Raw genomic sequence first — 18,345 nt, forward strand, 5'->3', positions numbered from 1 at the left:
ATTTAATAACCATTACCTTAGGTTGGACACCTGAAGGCGTAATTTTTTTCAGCTTGTCTGGCTCACACAGAATTGTTGTAAAACGTAAACAATCGCGGTTTCATGGAAAAATCCAACAAGCAGCTTCGTCGATCACAACAGCTGTTCATCACCGGCTTTTGTGTTTCGGACTGGTGCACAATTGACGATGTTAAAGCACACGCGGCTCTTCTGTATAAACCACTTATATTCTAATATAAATAACATATATTCTACAGGACTGTTGTGTGTGTCGGGTCGCGGCCTATGATCGAGTGCCGACCCTCGGTAGCCCGATCGCTCCCGAAGCCCTTAACGGCCATTCGGACGTCGGATGCTGTCAGTTGCACGACAGCATCGAGTCTCGGTTACACTGCACCGTTTCTGTACACAACACCGGCATACCGAGAAACTCGTCTCGATGCCATTACTCGATCATTATTGTTCTGGGCGCTGCTTTGCAAAGTAAAAAGCATGAAGACATTTGCCTGTGGTGCTGGATAGCGACACGGGATGAAGTGTTACTCAGGAAAACTAACATCGTTGCCATCCTCTTCGCTTATCAATTCAATTCGCAAACTGAAAACAAAGATTGTCTACAGCTGTACAAAGACGCTACCGAAGTGCTGTAGAAAGTAGTACAAACAGCAAACACACAACACAATGTAAACAACAGCTCAACCAAAGCGTCTGTTCTCGGTGGCGGGAAACTGTGGCGCTCCCTAAAACTTCAATCGACCGGTTTCGTACATCTTTGTTGTTTCAGCTGTTTTCCATACTGGACAGAGCTGTAGTAGCAACCGCGAATGGCACTGCCATCATCCCAGACCGACGTTAAACACTTGAGCCCCTCGGCGAAACGATCGATTCTACACGCACGTGTACTGCAATCAGCTACGACCAGTACCGGGCATAATGTGAAATAAATCGTACTCCAGCTACGCAACAGCCGGTTTAAATTCTGTCACCTTCGATCGGTTCGGTTTCAGTACCGCGCTACCACGGCCGCCAAGCCATGCTGATCGTCGCCGTGTTTGTGGCCTTCTTTGGCATCTTTTGGATCTACTTTCACTTCCGACAGCGGTATCTGTTCTGGCTGAATCGCGATGTGCCGTACCTGGAGCCGACGTTCCCGTTTGGGAATATGATAGACATCTTCAATCCCAACATTCACTTTGCGCATCTCATCCAGAAGCTGTACCGACAGCTGAAGGATCGGGGTGACTATGTTGGACTTTTCTTCTTTCGCGATCCCGTGCTGCTTGTGCTGTCGCCCGAGTTCGCCCGGACGGTTATGGTGAAGGACTTTAACTACTTCGTCGATCGCGGTGTGTACAGTAATGAAGAGTTTGATCCACTGTCGGCGAACCTGTTCTTCATGGAGGGTGCCAAATGGCGAAAGCTACGATCGAAGCTAACGCCAACCTTTACCTCCGGCAAGCTGAAGGCCATGTTCCACACCATTGTGGACGTAGCGACCCGGCTAGACCAGCATCTTGGGGAGCGGTGTGTCAGAATGCAGCGGATAGACATCAAAGAGCTGCTAGCGCGCTTCATGACGGACGTGATCGGTTCGTGTGCGTTCGGGATCGAGTGTAACACGCTGGAAAATCCCAACTCCCAGTTCCGACTGATGGGCAAGCGGATGATCAACCTGCCCAAGCTGAAATCGCTCAAAGTGTTCTTCGCCATGATGTTCCGCAAGCAGGCCCAAGCACTCGGCATACGCTACAACGACAAAGACGTGGCCGATTTCTTCATGAATGTCGTGCGAGACACCATCCGCTATCGGGCCGAGAACGGTGTGCGGCGAGATGACTTCATGCAGCTGCTGATCGACATGATGCAGGAAAATGGTGCCGGTGCTGGTGAATCGCTCACGTTTGAGGAGATTGCCGCCCAGGCGTTTGTGTTCTTTTTCGGTGGTTTTGAAACGTCCACGACCACGCTAACGTTTGCGCTACATTTGCTGGCGCAGCATCCGAAAGCGCAACGGAAGGCCCGGAAGTGTGTGCGCAGTACACTGGCCAAGCACGGCAATGAGATGACGTACGAGGCGATAAAGGATATGTATTACCTTGAGTGTGTCATACATGGTAAGAGAGCATGCACTAATTTGAAGCCTTTTTTCATCAGAAATAATAGCTTCTTTTTGTTGTCCTGTCTTCCAGAAACCCTGCGTCTTTACCCACCAGTTGCTTCCATCCATCGGATGACCTCCCAGCCCTACCAGCTTCCGAATGGAGAAGTCATCCCAGAGGGTGTCGGTGTGATCATCTCCAACCTTGCCTTCCAGCACGACCCAAACCTGTTTCCCGATCCGCTCGCCTTCAAACCGGAACGGTTCGAGGACAAAACGTTCGCCAAAACCAATCCAAGCTATTTGGCTTTCGGCGATGGGCCGCGGATGTGTATTGCGATGCGCTTTGGAAAGCTTCAGACGTGTCTTGGGTTGGCAATGTTGCTCAAAAGCTACACATTTAGCCTGGAAGATTGTGACGTGGACCGCCCGTTGCCCATTGATCCGATCAATCTGATGTATGGACCGGCCGGCCCAGTGTGGTTGAACGTGGAACGTTACGTAGAGGGAAACAAGAGCTCGTGAGGGTGTCTAAAGCATACAGTGGAGTTATGTTAAGGAGTTTTGGGGTATCTTACACTTTTCTTGATTATAAAATTTATTATTGTAATAAACACAAGTGAGCTTAAACATAAACAAAAATTTAAAACGTGTCATAAGAAATTTAAAATTTGAACTTCCAACGACTTTTGAAAGCTTTCAAGCAGCGTCCTCTATTTTCAAGCTCACACGCAACAAAACCATGACCGAAGCGCTTCCCACTGTGCAAAGCGCGCACAATCAAAACGTCAAACCGGAACGAACTTTGTTTATCTTTCTCGCATTAGCCGTTCCCGGGGCAAATTACAATCAATCGGGCGTGATTATCTGTGATAAAAATGTGAAACAATCGATTTTTAATGGTTCATTGTACCTGAGACGCACCCTTACACGCCCAGAAATCAGTATTGTCTGTGAAACCGTTTTCGACCCGCTTCAGTCATGTTCGTACAGTTCCTGCTCGTGGTCAGCCTCGGCTGGCTGTGGATTTACCTGCACTTCAAGCAGCGGTACCGGTTCTGGGCCGAGCGGCAGGTGCCGTTCCTGGAGCCATCGTTTCCGGCCGGCAATGTGCCCGACACCCTCAAGCCAACCATCCACTTTGCGTACATCATCGAGAAGCTGTACAAGAGGCTGAAATCGAAGGGGGATTATGTTGGCATTTACTTCTTCCGCGATCCGGTACTGCTCGTCCTGTCGCCCGAGTTCGCTCGGACAGTGCTGGTGAAGGATTTTAACTACTTCGTCGATCGGGGTGTGTACAGCAACGAGGAAGTGGACCCACTGTCGGCGAACCTGTTCTTCCTGGAGGGCAATCGATGGAGAAAGCTAAGATCGAAGCTTGCGCCAACCTTTACCTCCGGCAAGCTGAAGGCCATGTTCCACACGATAGTGGACGTGGGTAACCGGTTGGACCAGCATCTGGCGGAAAAATGCCAGCAAGTGAAGCGGATCGACGTCCGACAGCTGATGGCCTGCTTCCTGACCGACGTCATCGGTTCGTGTGCGTTCGGGATCGATTGTAATAGTTTGGAAAACCCCAACTCACAGTTCCGTGTGATGGGCAAGCGGATGATAAACCTACCTAAATTAAAAGCCCTCAAAGTGTTCTTCGCCATGATGTTCCGCAAGCAGGCGAGAGCACTCGGCATACGGTTCAACGATGAAGACGTTTCGGACTTCTTCATGAACGTGGTGCGCGACACAATCCGCTACAGGGAGGAGCACGGTGAACGGAGGGACGATTTTATGCAGCTGCTGATTGACATGATGAAGCAGGACGGCGGTGCTGAGGAAGATCCGCTCAAGTTTGAGGAGGTCGCCGCACAGGCGTTTGTGTTTTTCTTTGCCGGGTTTGAAACGTCCGCCACCACGCTGACCTTTGTGCTGCATTTGCTCGCCAAACATCCGGAAGTGCAGCTGGAGGGACGGGAATGTGTTCGAGATGTGTTGGCGAAACACGACAACAAACTGTCGTACGATGCGGTCATGGAGATGGAGTACCTCGGGTGGATTGTGAATGGTATGACGTTTACTTTTGAACAGAAATGAGCTTATTTTACATTCATTTCCCGTTTTACTGGTTGTAGAAACGCTCCGTCTGTATCCACCGGTCGCAACGCTGCACAGAATCACCACCCAACCCTACCAACTCCCTAACGGTGCCATCCTCCCGGAAGGTGTTGGTGTGATCCTGCCCAACCTAGCCTTCCACTACGACCCGGACTACTTTCCCGATCCGTACGATTTCAAGCCGGAACGGTTTGCGGTAAAGAACGATTTCAAGAACAACTTTAGCTATTTGCCCTTCGGCGAAGGGCCACGGATGTGTATCGGGATGCGCTTTGGGCTGCTGCAGACACGGCTCGGACTGGCGATGCTGTTGCGCAACTATCACTTCACCATTGACCCGTCGGACGCGGCCCGTCCGTTGCGCATCGATCCGATCAATTTGACGCACGGTCCGGAGGGGCAAGTGTGGCTGAACGTTGAACGTATCGCATAAAAATGTTCCTCTACCTACAGACTACCTCAGCGGAAAGCGGTCTAACCGTTTAACCAATGGAAATAAAACGCGCTTAAGCGGCAACCACTCGGTTGAGCTTTTTCACCTTCAACCATAGATCGCCCTGCGGCTTAATAACGGTGTGTGCGTTCGATAGCGCCCCTGGTGTGGATTTGGCACACGTAGCAAACTCGTAGCTGCTCAACAAAACTGCCAACATGGTGCGCAGCTGTAGCTTGCCCTGCCGATAGCCAATGCAAATTTTAGGACCCGCGCCAAAGGGAAGAAAGGTGTAGGGTGCGCGCTGCCTGCAACCTTCCGGCGTGAAGCGATCCGGATCGAAACGTTCCGGTTCGGGGTAGTGCTGCGGATCGTAATGGATGGCGTACACCGGTACGATGATGTTCAGCCCTTTTGGTAGCACGATGCCAGTTGAGTCGGGCACGGGATAGTCCTCCGTAACGACACGGATCAGATTAATCGCCAGTGGATGCTTGCGGAGCGTTTCTGTAAAGAGAGAGAGAGGGAGAGAGTAGTTAATGTTGAATGTTTTTTAAACGAAATTGCAAGCGCTCACCATTGATACACTGATCGAGGTAGGGCATCTGGGCAATTGCTTCGTACGTGATGCCTCCATGCTTCTCCAGCGCCTCACAAACGCACGCCCTTGCACGCTGCTGCAACTCGGGACGTTGAGCCAGCTCGTACAAGCAGTAGAAAGTGGTTATAGCATTCGTTTCGTAAGCAGCGACAAACAGAAACACTTGTGCGGCTATTTCCGACAGCGTTAGGGAGCTTTTCCCATCAAAGCCGGGCGCTTTTAGAAGCTGATCGATTAGATCCACTCTTCTGCTTGCTTCAGGCCGGTGCTCGTGCAGCTTGCTGTTGATGGCTTCTTCGACAGCGCGCTCCACCGTTTCCCTTAGCTCCCGTGAGCACACCTTCAAACGCAACTTTCTCGCCACGGCACGGTATGACGTCATTAGGAATAGCTTCCACACACTGGGCAGTAGGAACCCTCCACGCATAACTGCCTCATGCAGACCACCTTCCGGTGCGAGCAGATTGTTCCCTTCGCGGCCGAGCAGAAACCGCATCGCAATGTCCGTGTTGTGGCGTTCCAGCACCCCCTTCAGCTCTATCATTTCACCTTCCGCGGCCAACTTAGCGTCCAGGTACGCCTGAAACTGATCGATCATTTGTACCATTTCGGGCAGGAACGCTCGCAAGCGACCGGTGGAAAAGATTGGACTCGATGCGTGACGCAAAACGCTCCACCGTTCACTGCCACTGTTCAGCATGTGGCCGGACAGTGGATCGTGCTGCCGGTTGATGTAGCCCCCGCGGTCGTAAAAGTGGCGAAAGTCACGCACCAGCACGTTTCGTATCATTTCCGGATCGGTGATCATGGCGACGGGTTCGGTAAATTGGAAGATTCCGCCGAACGGGTGCTTTCCTTTTAATGCTCGGTAGAGGTCCAGCATCAGGTGGGACGCGTGCTGGATGTTACCGAGTGGAAAGCGTGCCGGGACGAACGGTACACCCCGTTCGGACCAGAAGGAGTATTTTTTTCGGATGTGGATGACACACAGAACGAAACAGAGGGATAACACAGCGGAGAGAAGCCACGCGACGATTAACATGTTGGTGCGAGAGCGAATGATCCGGTTCGGTTGAATGACTGACTGAGAATGGCACGCAAATCGTGATCGTGATCGTGCCCGGCCATATCTGTGCAACCTTGTTTCACAACCTTAACACAGTTCTACGCAAACTATGCAACTACAGCAGCATTGCTCGAGATCAAGGCCAGCGCTCGCTTGATTAACATCTGTATTACATCTTGTTACGCATGTCTTTTTAAAATAACATAAAAAAGATTCAAGTTTATTCGATTAAAATGCACACACCACAGACCACTCACTCCTTCAGCTTCTCCACCTTGAGCCACAGCCCACCCTCGGGCGTTAGCACCGCATGGCGGGAAGAAATCACCAACGGCACATTGGTTTTCGAGCAGCGCGCGAAGCTAAAGTGCATCAGCAGCACCGCCAGTCCGACCCGTGCCTCCAGCATCCCGAACCGGGCCGCTATACAAATCCGTGGCCCCTCCCCGAACGGAATGAAGCTGTACGGTTTGCGCGATTCGCACGCTTCCGGCGCAAACCGGTCCGGATCGTACCGTTCCGGGTCGGGATAGTTGTCCGCATCGTGATGGATCGCATACACCGGGATCATAACGTTCATACCCTTCGGGAAGGTAACGTCCGTGCCGGGGACGCGATAGTCTTGGCTAACCTGCCGGATAAGATTCGCCCCCGGGGGGTACTTGCGAAGTGATTCTAAGGAAGGAAGAGAAAAGATTCCCCTTTTTAGTGAGTGTTTTGTGAAGCTTATTAAGCTGTTTTAACCTTACCATTAATGCACTGATCGATGTACGGCATGTCCATGAGTGCTTCGTACGACAGTCCACCGTGCTTTTTGACCGCTTCCACCACACACTCCCTTGCCCGCTGCTGTATTGCCTCATTCAGCGCCAGCTCGTACAAGCAGTACGACATCGTCGTGGAGGACGTCTCAAACCCGCCGAGGAAAAACACGAACGCCTGTGCCACGATCTCGTTCAGGCTGAGCTTCCCGACCTCCTCCCCGGACCCGTCCAGCTGGCCACTGTTCTTGAGCTGCATCAACAGGTTCATGAAATCATTTCGAACGATGTTGTTCTGCTCCCGGTACTCGATCGTTTCGCGCACCACCTTGAAGAAGAACTGTGAAACGTCCTCCGCCGTTCCCTTGATGTGTATCCTCCGCGAAAAGTCCTTAAACGTGGCCATGAAGAAAAACTTCAATATGCGACCCCGCGGCACCTCGAACACCTTCCTTCCCATGCGCAGAAACTCCGCATTCGGGTCGTTCAAGCTGTTACACTCGATCCCGAACGCGCACGTCCCGATCACGTCCGTCGTGAAGCGGGCCAGCAGCTCCTTCATCTCTACCTCGCCGTCACTGTGCGCGATGCAGCGCTCCAAACATTCCCGAAACTGTCCCCCCACGGACACGATCGTGGGACACATCATCTTCATCTTGCCGGACGAGAAAGTCGGTATAAGCTTCTTCCTCAAGTTGGTCCACTTCGTGCCCTCGATGTTGAACAGATGGCCCGAAATCGGATCGTCCTTCTCGTTGTAGTACACGCCCCGATCGTGAAAGTGGGCAAAGTCACGCACCAGCACATTCTTCACAAAGTCCAGCTCAAGGGCCAGCGCGACCGGATTGGTGAAGAAGTAGATGCCACCGAACGGACGGCCGGAGGTCTTCATTTCGTTGTAAAACTTTGTCATCAGCTGGGAGGAATGCATCCGCCGGCCGATGCCCTGGATGTTGCCGAACGGGAACCGTGGCTTCACGTACGGTACGCCCCGGTCCGCCCAGAACGTGTACTTCCGGCGAACGTACCAGATCGCGGCCGTGGCGGCCAACAGCAGGAGATAGAGCAGCATCTCTTGCACTGGACTGGCTGAGATGGATGCTGCTGCGTAATCAAGTCGGTTTGCTGCAAGATGTCACATGAGTCAATTATGCAGCCCGTAAATTACACTTATCTTTTCCCTTTATCCGTTTTCCTTTGTGTGTTGTGCGTTGTGTTCGCTTGTTTTTTTCTTCACACCACGGTTTACATTGACGCTTTAACCGAGCGCGAGACTGTTCGAGATGCGACTGTTCTGATTTTTCCCCCTGTCTCTGCTCTACTGTCGTCAGCTGGTGTGCGTAGTGTTTACGGTGGTAGAACGAGAGCGAGCTTCACTCACACTAGCGCACAGCCGGCCCTTTGCTTACGTACAGACACTCACACACTGGTAGCAGGCGTGTTTTGTTTTGATGCTACACGGTTGAGCAGGTAGTAGTAGTGGTGTGGTGGTGGTACTGTTATTCACACGGTCGGTCAAGGACGTTCTCGAACAGGGTGCCTCACATCCATCACAAGGTGTATATTTTAAATGTGTTTTTTTTAAATGTGTTTTAATTTAAATTTCATGGGGTAGTTAATGCTAGTTAATAGTTATTTGCACCAATTAAGGCTTCATTTGATATGGTATATGAATTTATGATGATAAATATTTGCCCGTCCCCTGGTAAAGTCGCAAGCTCGCGCGACTTAACCACACCCCCGTCATGGGTTCAAGTCCCGTAAGGGGTCATATCTGTTACATCCAGAGCAAATTAATCTTTTTTCCTTGTCATGTTAACATAATCCACCACAATTAGGGTTTATCTAAATAAAAAAAATACTTAATTAGGCTACAAAATAATGAGAAGAATGGCCTTCGGGTTTTAAATAAAAGGAAAAGTTCATTTATTAAATAAATTCTATTTGAAAAAAATCTCAAGTAATTATACTGTTAAGCGATACTTCTGTGGAGCATTTTGGAGCAGAAAGGAAAACATAAAATATAGTGCTAAGAATCAGTGTAAATATTATCAATTGATGTAGAACTGGTAGAAAGCCGTACAAACATGTGCATAATGTTATTTTACAAAATACCGAAAATTACACGTTTGTTCTTAATATTTTTGATATTTTATTAAGTTTATCTGTTTAACAAGCTATATGGAATATTGAATTGAATTGGCTACGCGTTTCACACATGGAATTTCATTACTGTTTTTAACATTTCCCATCTTTACCTCCTAAGTGACTTCCCTTCAACGTCACTAATTTCCTTCCGCTGCACCGTGCGCATCGTACTTAACCAACCGCAACCGCACGCCATTAACCGGTGTCAGCACGAACGCCCTCGGGGAGTAGGTTAAGGGCACGTCCGTCTCCTTACAGGGCAGCACTTGGAAGTGTTTCAGCAGCAGTGCCAGCCCGATCCGTGCCTGCATCATGCCAAACCGCAGCCCAATGCATATCCGGGGACCCTCCCCGAACGGCAGATAGGCACAGGGATCACGCCGTGCCATCCGTTCCGGTGTGAACCGATCCGGGTCGTACGTGGCCGGCTCGGGATAGATGTCCGGATCGTGGTGAATCGCGTACGCCGGAATCATGATCTTCATCCCCGGGTGAAGTGTTACGCTGGTGTCCGGAATGCGGTACGGTTTGGTGACGATTCGCTCCAATATTGCCACCGGCGGGTACTTGCGAAGAGTTTCTGTAGAAATAAAACACCTTTTAAAACCTCGAAAAGATCTTGAATCTGATCTGATGTGTTCTTACCATAGATGCACTGATCTAAATATAGCATATTTTTGGACGATTCGTACGACACAACTCCGTCATGCTTCGCGAGCGCCTCGAGCACACACTCCCGGGCCTTCCGCTGTGCTTCCTGATTTAGCGCCAGCTCGTACAGCGTGTAGGTCATCGCACTGGACGACGTCTCGAAGCCGGCGGTAAAGAAGATGAACGCTTGTGCCGCAATTTCGTCACCCGAAAGCCGGCCCACTATCTCGTGCGAGCCCTCCAGCGAGCCCGTGTTCTTCAGCCTTATCAGCAGGTCGAGAAAATCGTTCCGCCGCACACCGTGCCCCTCCCGATGGTGGATCGTCTCGCGGATCACGCTCTGGAAGAAGGCGGCCACATCGTCGTGCAGCAGCTTCAGCCCGAGCCGGTTCGCCAGCCCGCGGAACGTTTTCATGATAAACACTTTGAGCGGATGGTTGCGCGGTGTGTCGAAGTGTTTGCGCCCGATGCGCCGGAACTCGTTCTGCGGATCCCGGAAGCTGTTCAACTCCAGCCCGAACGCGTACGAACCGATCACGTCCGTCGTGAAGCGTGCCATAAGATCGCGTACCTCCACCACATCGTCCGACGTGTACTGTTCGCGCAGAAAGCCACAGAACTGCTCGGCAATGCCGAGCACTAGTGGGAATGCCGCCTTCATACGCCCACTTGTGAAGGTGGGTGTGATCTTCGCCCTCAGGTCCTTCCACCGTTGCCCCTCGATCGCGAAGAGATGCGCCGACAGAGGATCATCCTTCTCGTTGAAGTACACACCCCGGTCGGGGAAGTGATGGAAGTCTTCGATCAGAATGCGTTTCGCTAGCTTCAGATCCGTAACGAGCAGCACCGGGTTGAGAAAGATGTACAGCCCCACAAAACCGGGACTACCAGGCACTGCTTTGTACTGCTCGTAAAACCGTTGGCTGAGGTGAGCCGGATGGATCGATTTGCCCATCTCCTTGAAGTTGCCGTACGGCAGCTCCGGCTCGACGTACGGTACATGGTACGATCGCCAGTAGGAATACTTACGCACCACGAGCAGGTACACGCACAGACAGAGCGTTGCAAGCAGCACGCCCAAACTGATGACCGATGTTACCACGAGCTCCATTGGCGGTGCACTGCTGTCGGTGAGGCATTATCGCGACACGATGGCCTCCTCGGTTGCGATGGCCTATCTCGCGTACAATCAGAGTTTGGAGAGAACACTTGCGCTGTCTGTCTGGCTGGGAGAGCCAACTAGCCGCTAGAAATGGCAACTAGCGAGACCTGTTTTTTGCGCGACGACTCCACTTACGGACGCACTTACCGTTTAGGCGTAACACGCGCGACACGGATGTGACGAGACTTTAGAACGAAACGAGGCGCGCCTTGCTGTAATGTGGAAGTGCACGATGTGGTTTGAATAATTTATGCTTCTCTCGGGGGTTCTCTCTTTCTTTATGGCTCTCTCTCTTGTCAGCGGCTTGCTATGATTTAATATTCGCGTCGATCGTTTGTGTTGGCTTGGAGCTTGTTTTGAATGGGCTGTGCTTTGTGTTGGACTCATATAATCCTATTGTGAGTAGGTGAATTTGAGTGATTGGCATATGTGGGATTGAAGATAACGAAATAAAAGAGACGGTTTAATCGAAGAGAGAAAACCTCAATTTTGTGCTTCAAGCAAGGGGTGATCTTTAAGAAATCAGGTGACAATCTAGTAAGAATGAATGATCTTAAGGTTTCTGTGTTCTGCCTCATTCTTCATGCGTTGTTTTATTTCTTTATTCCTTTCTCAATTCTCCTTTAAAAGAAAGCAATAAAGCCCATCACGCAAGCACCTCCACCCGCAACCAAACACCGTTCGCCGGGCCAAGAATGAAGTTGGTCCTCGAGTACTGTACCGGTATCTGGGTCCGGTCGCAAGCGCTAAACCGGAACCGATCCAACAAACTGGCCAACCCCAACTTGGCCTGTATCGAGCCGAATCGCATCCCAATGCATACACGTGGCCCTTCTCCAAACGGTAGATAGCAGTAGGGATCACGTCTTGCCACCTCGTCGGGCGAGAAACGCTCCGGCCGGTACTGCTCCGGCTCGGGAAAGTGTGCCGGATCGTGATGCATCGCGTAGATCGGTATCATAATCTTCTGACCACGGCGCAGCAGCAGCCCACTGTTCGGCAATCGGTAGTCATTATCGGCGTTACGCTCCAGTATCGCCACCGGTGGATGTTTGCGCAGTGTCTCTGGAAAGAGGAGCACACAATAACAAACAGCTGAAGAGTTGTTTTTCACTTCACCAAAAAGCAGAAATTCACGCACCACTGATACACTGCTCGAGATAGCTCATCTCGGATACAGCTTCGTAGGAAAGCTTCCCATCGTACTTCTGGAGCGTCTGCTTCACACACTCTCGGGCCCGTTCTTGCACCTCAGGATTCAGCGCCAGCTCGTACAGTGTGTAGGACATGGCGGTTGATGAAGTATCATACCCAGCGGTGAAGAAAATGAACGCCTGTGCAGCAATCTCCTCGAACGTTAGCCTTCCAATCTCTTCCCCGTCAGCCTCAAGCCGCCCAGTGTTTTTCAACTTCAGCAACAGATCCATAAAGTCGTTCCGTACAATCTGCTCGCGCTCGCGATACTCGACCGTGTCCTTGACCACGCGCATGAAGAACCCAGAAACGTCATCGTGCAGCTGCTTCATGCCCAAGGCGTTCGCGTGCGCCCTGAACGCCTTCATGAGGTACACGACCAGCGGCGAATGGCGCAGCTTGTCGAACGCGATCTTACCGTACCGGCGGAACTCATTGTCCGGCTCCCGGAAGCTGTTACACTCGATCCCGAACGCACACGCCCCTATCACATCGATCGTGTAGCGGGAGAGAAGATCATGCACTTCAACCTCATCAGAGGACTGCAGTGACTGGTTCAGATGCTCACAGAACCGTTCACAAACTTGCGTAATAAGCGGAAGGGTCATCTTAATACGGCCCGAAGTGAACGTGGGTGATAGTTTTGCCCGTAGCGTACGCCACTTCTGACCCTCGATCGCGAACATGTGGGCGGACAGTGGATCATCGCGCTCGTTGAAGTAAACGCCACGGTTCGGGAAGTGATGGAAGTCTTTCACCAGCAGCTGCTTGATCAGCTTCGTGTCGAAGATGTAGAGCAGCGGCGAGGTTAGCATAAACACACCACCGTACGGGACGTTCTGGCGCTTGAAGTGATCGTAGTGCCGCTGGGTGATCGGTGCAATGTGCTCGACCTTGCCGAGCGTTGCAAAGTTACCGAACGGAAAGCGGGGCTTGATGTAGGCGACGGAACGATCCTTCCAAAAGTGGTAACGACGGTGGATCCACGCAAATAACGACAACACGATGGCTAGAACAAATCCAACCAACTGCAGAAACATACTTGCGAATGGGTTGAAGTGTGAACGGGAACTGAAGTGCATTTGCAGCGAGTGATACATTGCAAACTGCAACCCACTTGCGTTTGGTGAGTTCTTTTGCTCAAACTGCATCGCTTCATTCTCTCGGTGCAGGGCAAACTAAGTGAGAGGTATGAGCACTGATCGTGGGATGTGGTTTGAGTGGATCGTATGGATGACCTTTAGTGATAGCGTCGTTGCACATTTGCGTGGTATAAACCGGCTAGAATCGTTCAGTGGGAGAGAATCTCGTTGTGGAGAGACTAAAAGGTGCAAAATGAGAGAGACTTGGATTTTAAAAAAGATCACTGTTGCCTTTTTTTTGAGCCGTACTGTCAACAGTGTGAAGTGCGTCCACCATATCTTATCTGCCCGGCCAGATGCGATTCTACGGCGCGTCTGTATCGGTTTTGGACATTACACATACATATTATTTCCCATCATCATCGTTAGAACACACCAACACACCAATGCTCCGGAGAATCGTTAAATTGATGAACTAATGCGCAACTCTCGGCATATTTGCGATCAGTCTAGCCACGGACGGCATACGCGAAAGTGGTTAAAAATGTGGTTCCCAACCATAGAAATTCTCGTAGCGCTTCTGGCACTACTCGGTGGAGCAGTGTACTTTATCGTGCGCAAACAATCCTACTGGAAGGAGCGTGGCGTACCGCACCCAAAGCCAACATTCTTCTTCGGCAGCTTCAAAGATGCCGGCACGAAGATACACTTCACCGAGGAGCTGGAACGGTACTACGCCCTTTACAAAGGGAAACACCCGTTCATGGGCGTGTACCTGCTGACGACACCGGTCGTACTGCCGCTGGATCTGGAGCTGATCAAGGCGATCTTCGTGAAGGATTTCCAGTACTTTCACGATCGCGGCACGTACTACAACGAAAAGCACGACCCACTGACCGCCCATCTGTTCAATTTGGAGGGTCAAAAATGGCGCAATCTTCGCAACAAGATGACACCCACGTTCACGTCCGGGAAGATGAAGATGATGTTCCCGACGGTGGTGGCGGCGGGCCAGCAGCTGCGAGACTTTATGGAGGAAAACGTTCAGAAGCACGGTGAGATGGAGCTGAAAGATGTGATGGCCCGCTTCACGACCGATGTGATTGGGACGTGCGCGTTCGGGATCGAGTGTAACAGTATGCGTGATCCGGATGCGGAGTTCCGGGCGATGGGGAAACTGTTTATGGACCGGCAGCCGTCGCAGTTTGTAAACATGATGGTGCAATTCTCGCCGAAACTGTCCCGCCTGTTGGGCATTCGGTTGATCGATAAGGAGGTGTCGACGTTCTTTCTGAAGGTGGTCCGCGATACGATTGACTATCGAGTTAAGAATGGCATACAGCGGAATGATTTTATGGATCTGATGATACGGATGCTGCGGGACACAGAGAACCCGGAGGAAGCGCTTACCTTCAACGAGGTGGCGGCACAAGCGTTTGTGTTCTTCTTTGCTGGGTTTGAAACGTCTTCCACACTGCTAACGTGGACGCTGTACGAGCTAGCGCTGAACCCCGAGGTGCAGGAAAAGGGACGCCAGTGTGTGCAGGAAGTGCTCGCCAAGCATAATGGGGAGATGACGTACGACGCAATCCACGACATGAAGTATTTGGATCAAATTTTGAAAGGTATTTACGCATGGAATTATAGCCCTTTAATTCGTTTCTAAGTGGTTTGTTATTTATGTTTTATTTCCTACTCCAGAATCCTTACGCAAGTATCCTCCAGTTCCGATGCATTTCCGTATGACGGCACAGGACTACCGCGTACCGGACACGGACTCAGTCATCGAGGCCGGCACGATGCTGTTGATACCGATCTTTTCCATTCAGCGGGATGCGAGTCTGTTTCCCGAGCCGGAAAAGTTCGATCCGGAACGGTTCAGTGCGGAGGAGGAAGCGAAACGTCATCCCTTTGCCTGGACACCGTTCGGTGAGGGGCCGCGGGTTTGCATCGGGTTGCGGTTCGGGATGATGCAGGCACGGATCGGGTTGGCCTATTTGCTGCAGGGTTTTAGCTTTGCGCCGTACGAAAAAACTTCCATCCCGATGAAGTTCATTACGAACAGTTTCATACTGGGTCCGAGGGAAGGCTTATGGTTGAAGGTGAACAAGCTGGAATCGAAGCAAGGTTGATGGACTTGTGAATGTTTGGGAAGGCATGTATACTAACCAGATTATTGATGTATTTATCGAGCGGAATGGAACACAATAAAATATAATATTTACAATAGCATACTTCCTTCTGATACTATGAGAAGTTCAATACGCAACGATAATGATTATGTCAAGTGTTTCATACTCTCCGATGATAAAGGGAGTTCCTTAAAAGGTAACGCTTATCACTCCTTGGGTGTAAAGTCCGGATACAACCGGTAAGAGGTTCCAATCAGCTTTGAAAAGAAGCTCAGTCTCAAGCAAGACCTTTTAAGGAATTGTGGATTGATTAACATTCATTCTTTAAGATAATAGCATTTTTTTCCTAATCTCTGGTTTCCCTCAATGGCCCATTATCCTTAAAAGGACAATCTCAAAAGCGAGAAAGCAAAGATTGCAAATCCATCTATGATCGTGAGAACATTTTTTTTGTCTGGCACTGTAGAACAACAACCGGTCGATTAGCGGCAAACAACTGCATCACAAACACATTGAAGCATGTACAACGTAAACAAATGTCATGCGGGAGGGGCACTGGAATTGCAGGGGAAGCAATTACGTCATCGTCATCACTGATGATTGTTATTGCTTGCTTTTTAAATCAAGAATGAAATGCGGAGGTGAAACAAGTCATGGCAGGGGTGTACAACCTTCTACGAAAATTAATTTTCATATGTTTAATAGTTTTAAAATGTGTTTTTTTTTTCTCTTGTTTTCCGTCATTATTCGTGAGAGCATATGTAAGATAAAAAAAAATTTGATTTATTTTAAAATATCTTTTTTTTAATTTTTATTTCGTCAAAATGTATGTATCAAATGTTAGATAGCCAATTGAAAATTGTGTGTTTCAATTATTACTACTGATGGAGAGATTTTATGCATCAAACCATTGACTCACAGTTGCTCTACATTCAACCAAAGTCCTCCATCAATCGTTAAGATCGTACTCGAGGGTGTAATCTTCAACGGTACACTCATCCTATCTTTCGCTAGCGTGAAACGGAAATGCTTCAACAGATATACCAATCCAATCCGAGCTTGCATCATACCAAACCGAAGCCCAATACATATGCGTGGCCCTTCACCAAACGGTAGATAAACGAACGGATGACGTTTGGCTTCCTGTTCCGCTGTGAACCGGTCCGGATCGAACTGCTCCGGATTGGGAAAGTGTTCCGGATCGTGATGCAATGCGTACACGGGTATTGCTGCCATGATGCCTTCCTGCAGGACCTTATCAGTATCGGGCACTCGATAATCCTTCTCGACCCGGCGGGTGAGAGTTGTGATCGGTGGATACTTTCGCATTGATTCTAGAAAGGAAGAAACGCACTCCGTTACCGTTGAGAAGGAATAGTTTCACACGAAAGACTTACCATTGATACACATCTCAATGTACTTCATCTCGTGTACTGCCTCGTAGGTAATGGAGCTATGTTGCTTCATCACATCCGTAATATTCTGACGTGCCTTATCCTGCAGCTCCTGGTTAAGCGCCAACTCGTACAGACAGAACGACATCGCTGTTGAAGAGGTCTCAAATCCTGCCAGGAAGAACACAAACGCTTGCGCTGCAACATCCTCGATCGTAATGCGATCTTTCAGATCTCCAGCAGTCCCGTCTTGCTCCATTTGCTCTTTCAACATCTTCATAAGCAGCATCATAAAATCATTCCTTTGCACATTGTTGGTTTGCCGAAACTCAACTGTATCTTTCACTGCGCCCATGAAAAACTCCGCCACGTCCGGTTGCGTAAGCTTGACTCGGAGTGTTCGTGCAATCTTTGGGAACTGAGCGGAAAGAAAGATCTTGAGCGCACGGTATGGAGACAATTGGAACACCTTGCGTCCCATTGCACGAAACTTTGCTTCTGGATCTTTCAAACTGTTGCATTCAAGCCCAAATGCAACCGATCCAATAATATCGGTGGTAAAGCGTGCAAGCAGATCCTTCATCTCAACCACAGGGCTGGTTTTGATTTCGTTCATCATACACCGGTCGAACTCTTCCGCAACAGCCGTCACAGTGGAGAACATCAGCTTCATCTTACCGGAGGTGAAAGTCGGTGTAAGCTTTGCTCGTAGATTTTTCCATCTGGTTCCCTCCATCGCGACCAGATGATGGGAAAGAGGATCATCTCGTTCGTTGTAGTACAGGTTGCGATCATGGAAGTATGAAAAATCTTTCACCAGTACCGTTTTGATAAGATCAGGATCGATCAGCAGCGCAACGGGATTGATGAAGAAGTGAATCCCTCCGAATGACTGTCCCGAACTTTTCAGCTGCTTGTAACAGTTTTGTAGAATCGCCGACATGTGTAGTTTTTTACCAAAACCACCCAGGTTTCCATGTGGAAAGGATGGCGGCACGTACGGGACACCTCGCTTTTCCCAGTAGGCAAGCCGCTGCCTGATCCAGTAGACTGCAGCCAGCAGTGTTAAGACGAGTAAACTTATCCACATTTTGTGATGCTGCTCCGTTGAATTCTGTAGTAAAACTGGCGTATGCTTACAACATCTAAGCTACGATGGTTTTGCCTCGTCAGCGCGACTCGGTAATGTTTAGTGAGCAATTAAGCGCGCCTGTACAAAAGGTGCCTATTATATTGGCATGCTAGTGTGTGTATTTTTGCATTTACAGCACTACCGGCGCCCGACGCCGCTGCATCTGGGCTATCTAATCTGTGATGGTTAATCACAGTAGTAGCAGTACACTGTGAGGTAGACTAGAGCACGTAGAAGATCACATTGCGAATGCAGTGTGTTTGTCCGTAGAGGGGTAGTCCGATATCTGGGATACACGGATATGACCGAAATACCGCTCTGAAATCTACTAGATTATGTAGCTAAAATTCTGATGAGTCTAGAAAATATCGTTCTGTTC

At 49.9% G+C, this 18,345-nt stretch overlaps 8 protein-coding genes across 8 annotated transcripts; 3 read left to right on the plus strand and 5 right to left on the minus strand.

Annotated features, from left to right (window-relative positions):
• The first annotated feature begins 861 nt into the window (after positions 1-861).
• Positions 862-2,717, plus strand: LOC1268287 (probable cytochrome P450 6a17). The gene is made up of 2 exons (XM_306845.5): positions 862-2,114; positions 2,190-2,717. Exons 1-2 carry the CDS (start codon positions 1,034-1,036, stop codon positions 2,621-2,623), a joined length of 1,515 nt encoding a protein of 504 aa, XP_306845.5. The 5' UTR covers positions 862-1,033; the 3' UTR covers positions 2,624-2,717.
• A 163-nt stretch (positions 2,718-2,880) lies between these two features.
• On the plus strand, positions 2,881-4,755 carry LOC1277763 (cytochrome P450 6A1). The gene is made up of 2 exons (XM_555259.3): positions 2,881-4,160; positions 4,228-4,755. Exons 1-2 carry the CDS (start codon positions 3,080-3,082, stop codon positions 4,641-4,643), a joined length of 1,497 nt encoding a protein of 498 aa, XP_555259.2. The 5' UTR covers positions 2,881-3,079; the 3' UTR covers positions 4,644-4,755.
• On the minus strand, positions 4,717-6,383 carry LOC1277767 (probable cytochrome P450 6a14). The gene is made up of 2 exons (XM_317263.3): positions 5,221-6,383; positions 4,717-5,150 (listed from the first exon to the last, which is right to left on the minus strand). The coding sequence occupies exons 1-2, from the start codon at positions 6,284-6,286 to the stop codon at positions 4,717-4,719; spliced, it is 1,500 nt and encodes a 499-aa protein (XP_317263.2). The 5' UTR covers positions 6,287-6,383.
• Positions 6,384-6,500: 117 nt separating this feature from the next.
• On the minus strand, positions 6,501-8,487 carry LOC3291674 (cytochrome P450 6A1). Its single transcript, XM_555257.3, has 2 exons — positions 7,060-8,487; positions 6,501-6,985 (listed from the first exon to the last, which is right to left on the minus strand). The coding sequence occupies exons 1-2, from the start codon at positions 8,141-8,143 to the stop codon at positions 6,564-6,566; spliced, it is 1,506 nt and encodes a 501-aa protein (XP_555257.3). The 5' UTR covers positions 8,144-8,487; the 3' UTR covers positions 6,501-6,563.
• Positions 8,488-9,197: 710 nt separating this feature from the next.
• Positions 9,198-11,248, minus strand: LOC1277766 (probable cytochrome P450 6a18). The gene is made up of 2 exons (XM_317261.4): positions 9,865-11,248; positions 9,198-9,799 (listed from the first exon to the last, which is right to left on the minus strand). The coding sequence occupies exons 1-2, from the start codon at positions 10,979-10,981 to the stop codon at positions 9,357-9,359; spliced, it is 1,560 nt and encodes a 519-aa protein (XP_317261.2). The 5' UTR covers positions 10,982-11,248; the 3' UTR covers positions 9,198-9,356.
• A 324-nt stretch (positions 11,249-11,572) lies between these two features.
• LOC3291677 (cytochrome P450 6a8) lies at positions 11,573-13,326 on the minus strand. Its single transcript, XM_317260.3, has 2 exons — positions 12,174-13,326; positions 11,573-12,097 (listed from the first exon to the last, which is right to left on the minus strand). The coding sequence occupies exons 1-2, from the start codon at positions 13,324-13,326 to the stop codon at positions 11,679-11,681; spliced, it is 1,572 nt and encodes a 523-aa protein (XP_317260.2). The 3' UTR covers positions 11,573-11,678.
• A 54-nt stretch (positions 13,327-13,380) lies between these two features.
• On the plus strand, positions 13,381-15,535 carry LOC5668322 (probable cytochrome P450 6a14). Its single transcript, XM_001237902.2, has 2 exons — positions 13,381-14,933; positions 15,010-15,535. Exons 1-2 carry the CDS (start codon positions 13,787-13,789, stop codon positions 15,438-15,440), a joined length of 1,578 nt encoding a protein of 525 aa, XP_001237903.2. The 5' UTR covers positions 13,381-13,786; the 3' UTR covers positions 15,441-15,535.
• Positions 15,536-16,099: 564 nt separating this feature from the next.
• LOC133392793 (probable cytochrome P450 6a14) lies at positions 16,100-18,006 on the minus strand. The gene is made up of 2 exons (XM_061654275.1): positions 16,838-18,006; positions 16,100-16,774 (listed from the first exon to the last, which is right to left on the minus strand). The coding sequence occupies exons 1-2, from the start codon at positions 17,922-17,924 to the stop codon at positions 16,356-16,358; spliced, it is 1,506 nt and encodes a 501-aa protein (XP_061510259.1). The 5' UTR covers positions 17,925-18,006; the 3' UTR covers positions 16,100-16,355.
• Positions 18,007-18,345: the final 339 nt, after the last annotated feature.

The sequence above is a fragment of the Anopheles gambiae genome, chromosome 3 (assembly GCF_943734735.2).
Source record: "Anopheles gambiae chromosome 3, idAnoGambNW_F1_1, whole genome shotgun sequence".
In the NCBI taxonomy this organism is placed as follows: domain Eukaryota; kingdom Metazoa; phylum Arthropoda; class Insecta; order Diptera; family Culicidae; genus Anopheles; species Anopheles gambiae.

Excerpts from the sequence above, each read along its gene's own strand:
- LOC1268287 (XM_306845.5), top strand. The coding sequence starts at position 1,034 with ATGCTGATCGTCGCCGTGTTTGTGGCCTTCTTTGGCATCTTTTGGATC. Across the intron at positions 2,115-2,189 it reads CCTTGAGTGTGTCATACATG|AAACCCTGCGTCTTTACCCA; the intron begins GTAAGAGAGCAT and ends CCTGTCTTCCAG.
- LOC1277763 (XM_555259.3), top strand. The coding sequence starts at position 3,080 with ATGTTCGTACAGTTCCTGCTCGTGGTCAGCCTCGGCTGGCTGTGGATT. Across the intron at positions 4,161-4,227 it reads CCTCGGGTGGATTGTGAATG|AAACGCTCCGTCTGTATCCA; the intron begins GTATGACGTTTA and ends TACTGGTTGTAG.
- LOC1277767 (XM_317263.3), bottom strand. The coding sequence starts at position 6,286 with ATGTTAATCGTCGCGTGGCTTCTCTCCGCTGTGTTATCCCTCTGTTTC. Across the intron at positions 5,151-5,220 it reads CCTCGATCAGTGTATCAATG|AAACGCTCCGCAAGCATCCA; the intron begins GTGAGCGCTTGC and ends CTCTCTTTACAG.
- LOC3291674 (XM_555257.3), bottom strand. The coding sequence starts at position 8,143 with ATGCTGCTCTATCTCCTGCTGTTGGCCGCCACGGCCGCGATCTGGTAC. Across the intron at positions 6,986-7,059 it reads CATCGATCAGTGCATTAATG|AATCACTTCGCAAGTACCCC; the intron begins GTAAGGTTAAAA and ends TTCCTTCCTTAG.
- LOC1277766 (XM_317261.4), bottom strand. The coding sequence starts at position 10,981 with ATGGAGCTCGTGGTAACATCGGTCATCAGTTTGGGCGTGCTGCTTGCA. Across the intron at positions 9,800-9,864 it reads TTTAGATCAGTGCATCTATG|AAACTCTTCGCAAGTACCCG; the intron begins GTAAGAACACAT and ends TTATTTCTACAG.
- LOC3291677 (XM_317260.3), bottom strand. The coding sequence starts at position 13,326 with ATGTATCACTCGCTGCAAATGCACTTCAGTTCCCGTTCACACTTCAAC. Across the intron at positions 12,098-12,173 it reads TCTCGAGCAGTGTATCAGTG|AGACACTGCGCAAACATCCA; the intron begins GTGCGTGAATTT and ends TCCTCTTTCCAG.
- LOC5668322 (XM_001237902.2), top strand. The coding sequence starts at position 13,787 with ATGCGCAACTCTCGGCATATTTGCGATCAGTCTAGCCACGGACGGCAT. Across the intron at positions 14,934-15,009 it reads TTTGGATCAAATTTTGAAAG|AATCCTTACGCAAGTATCCT; the intron begins GTATTTACGCAT and ends TTCCTACTCCAG.
- LOC133392793 (XM_061654275.1), bottom strand. The coding sequence starts at position 17,924 with ATGTGGATAAGTTTACTCGTCTTAACACTGCTGGCTGCAGTCTACTGG. Across the intron at positions 16,775-16,837 it reads CATTGAGATGTGTATCAATG|AATCAATGCGAAAGTATCCA; the intron begins GTAAGTCTTTCG and ends CTTCCTTTCTAG.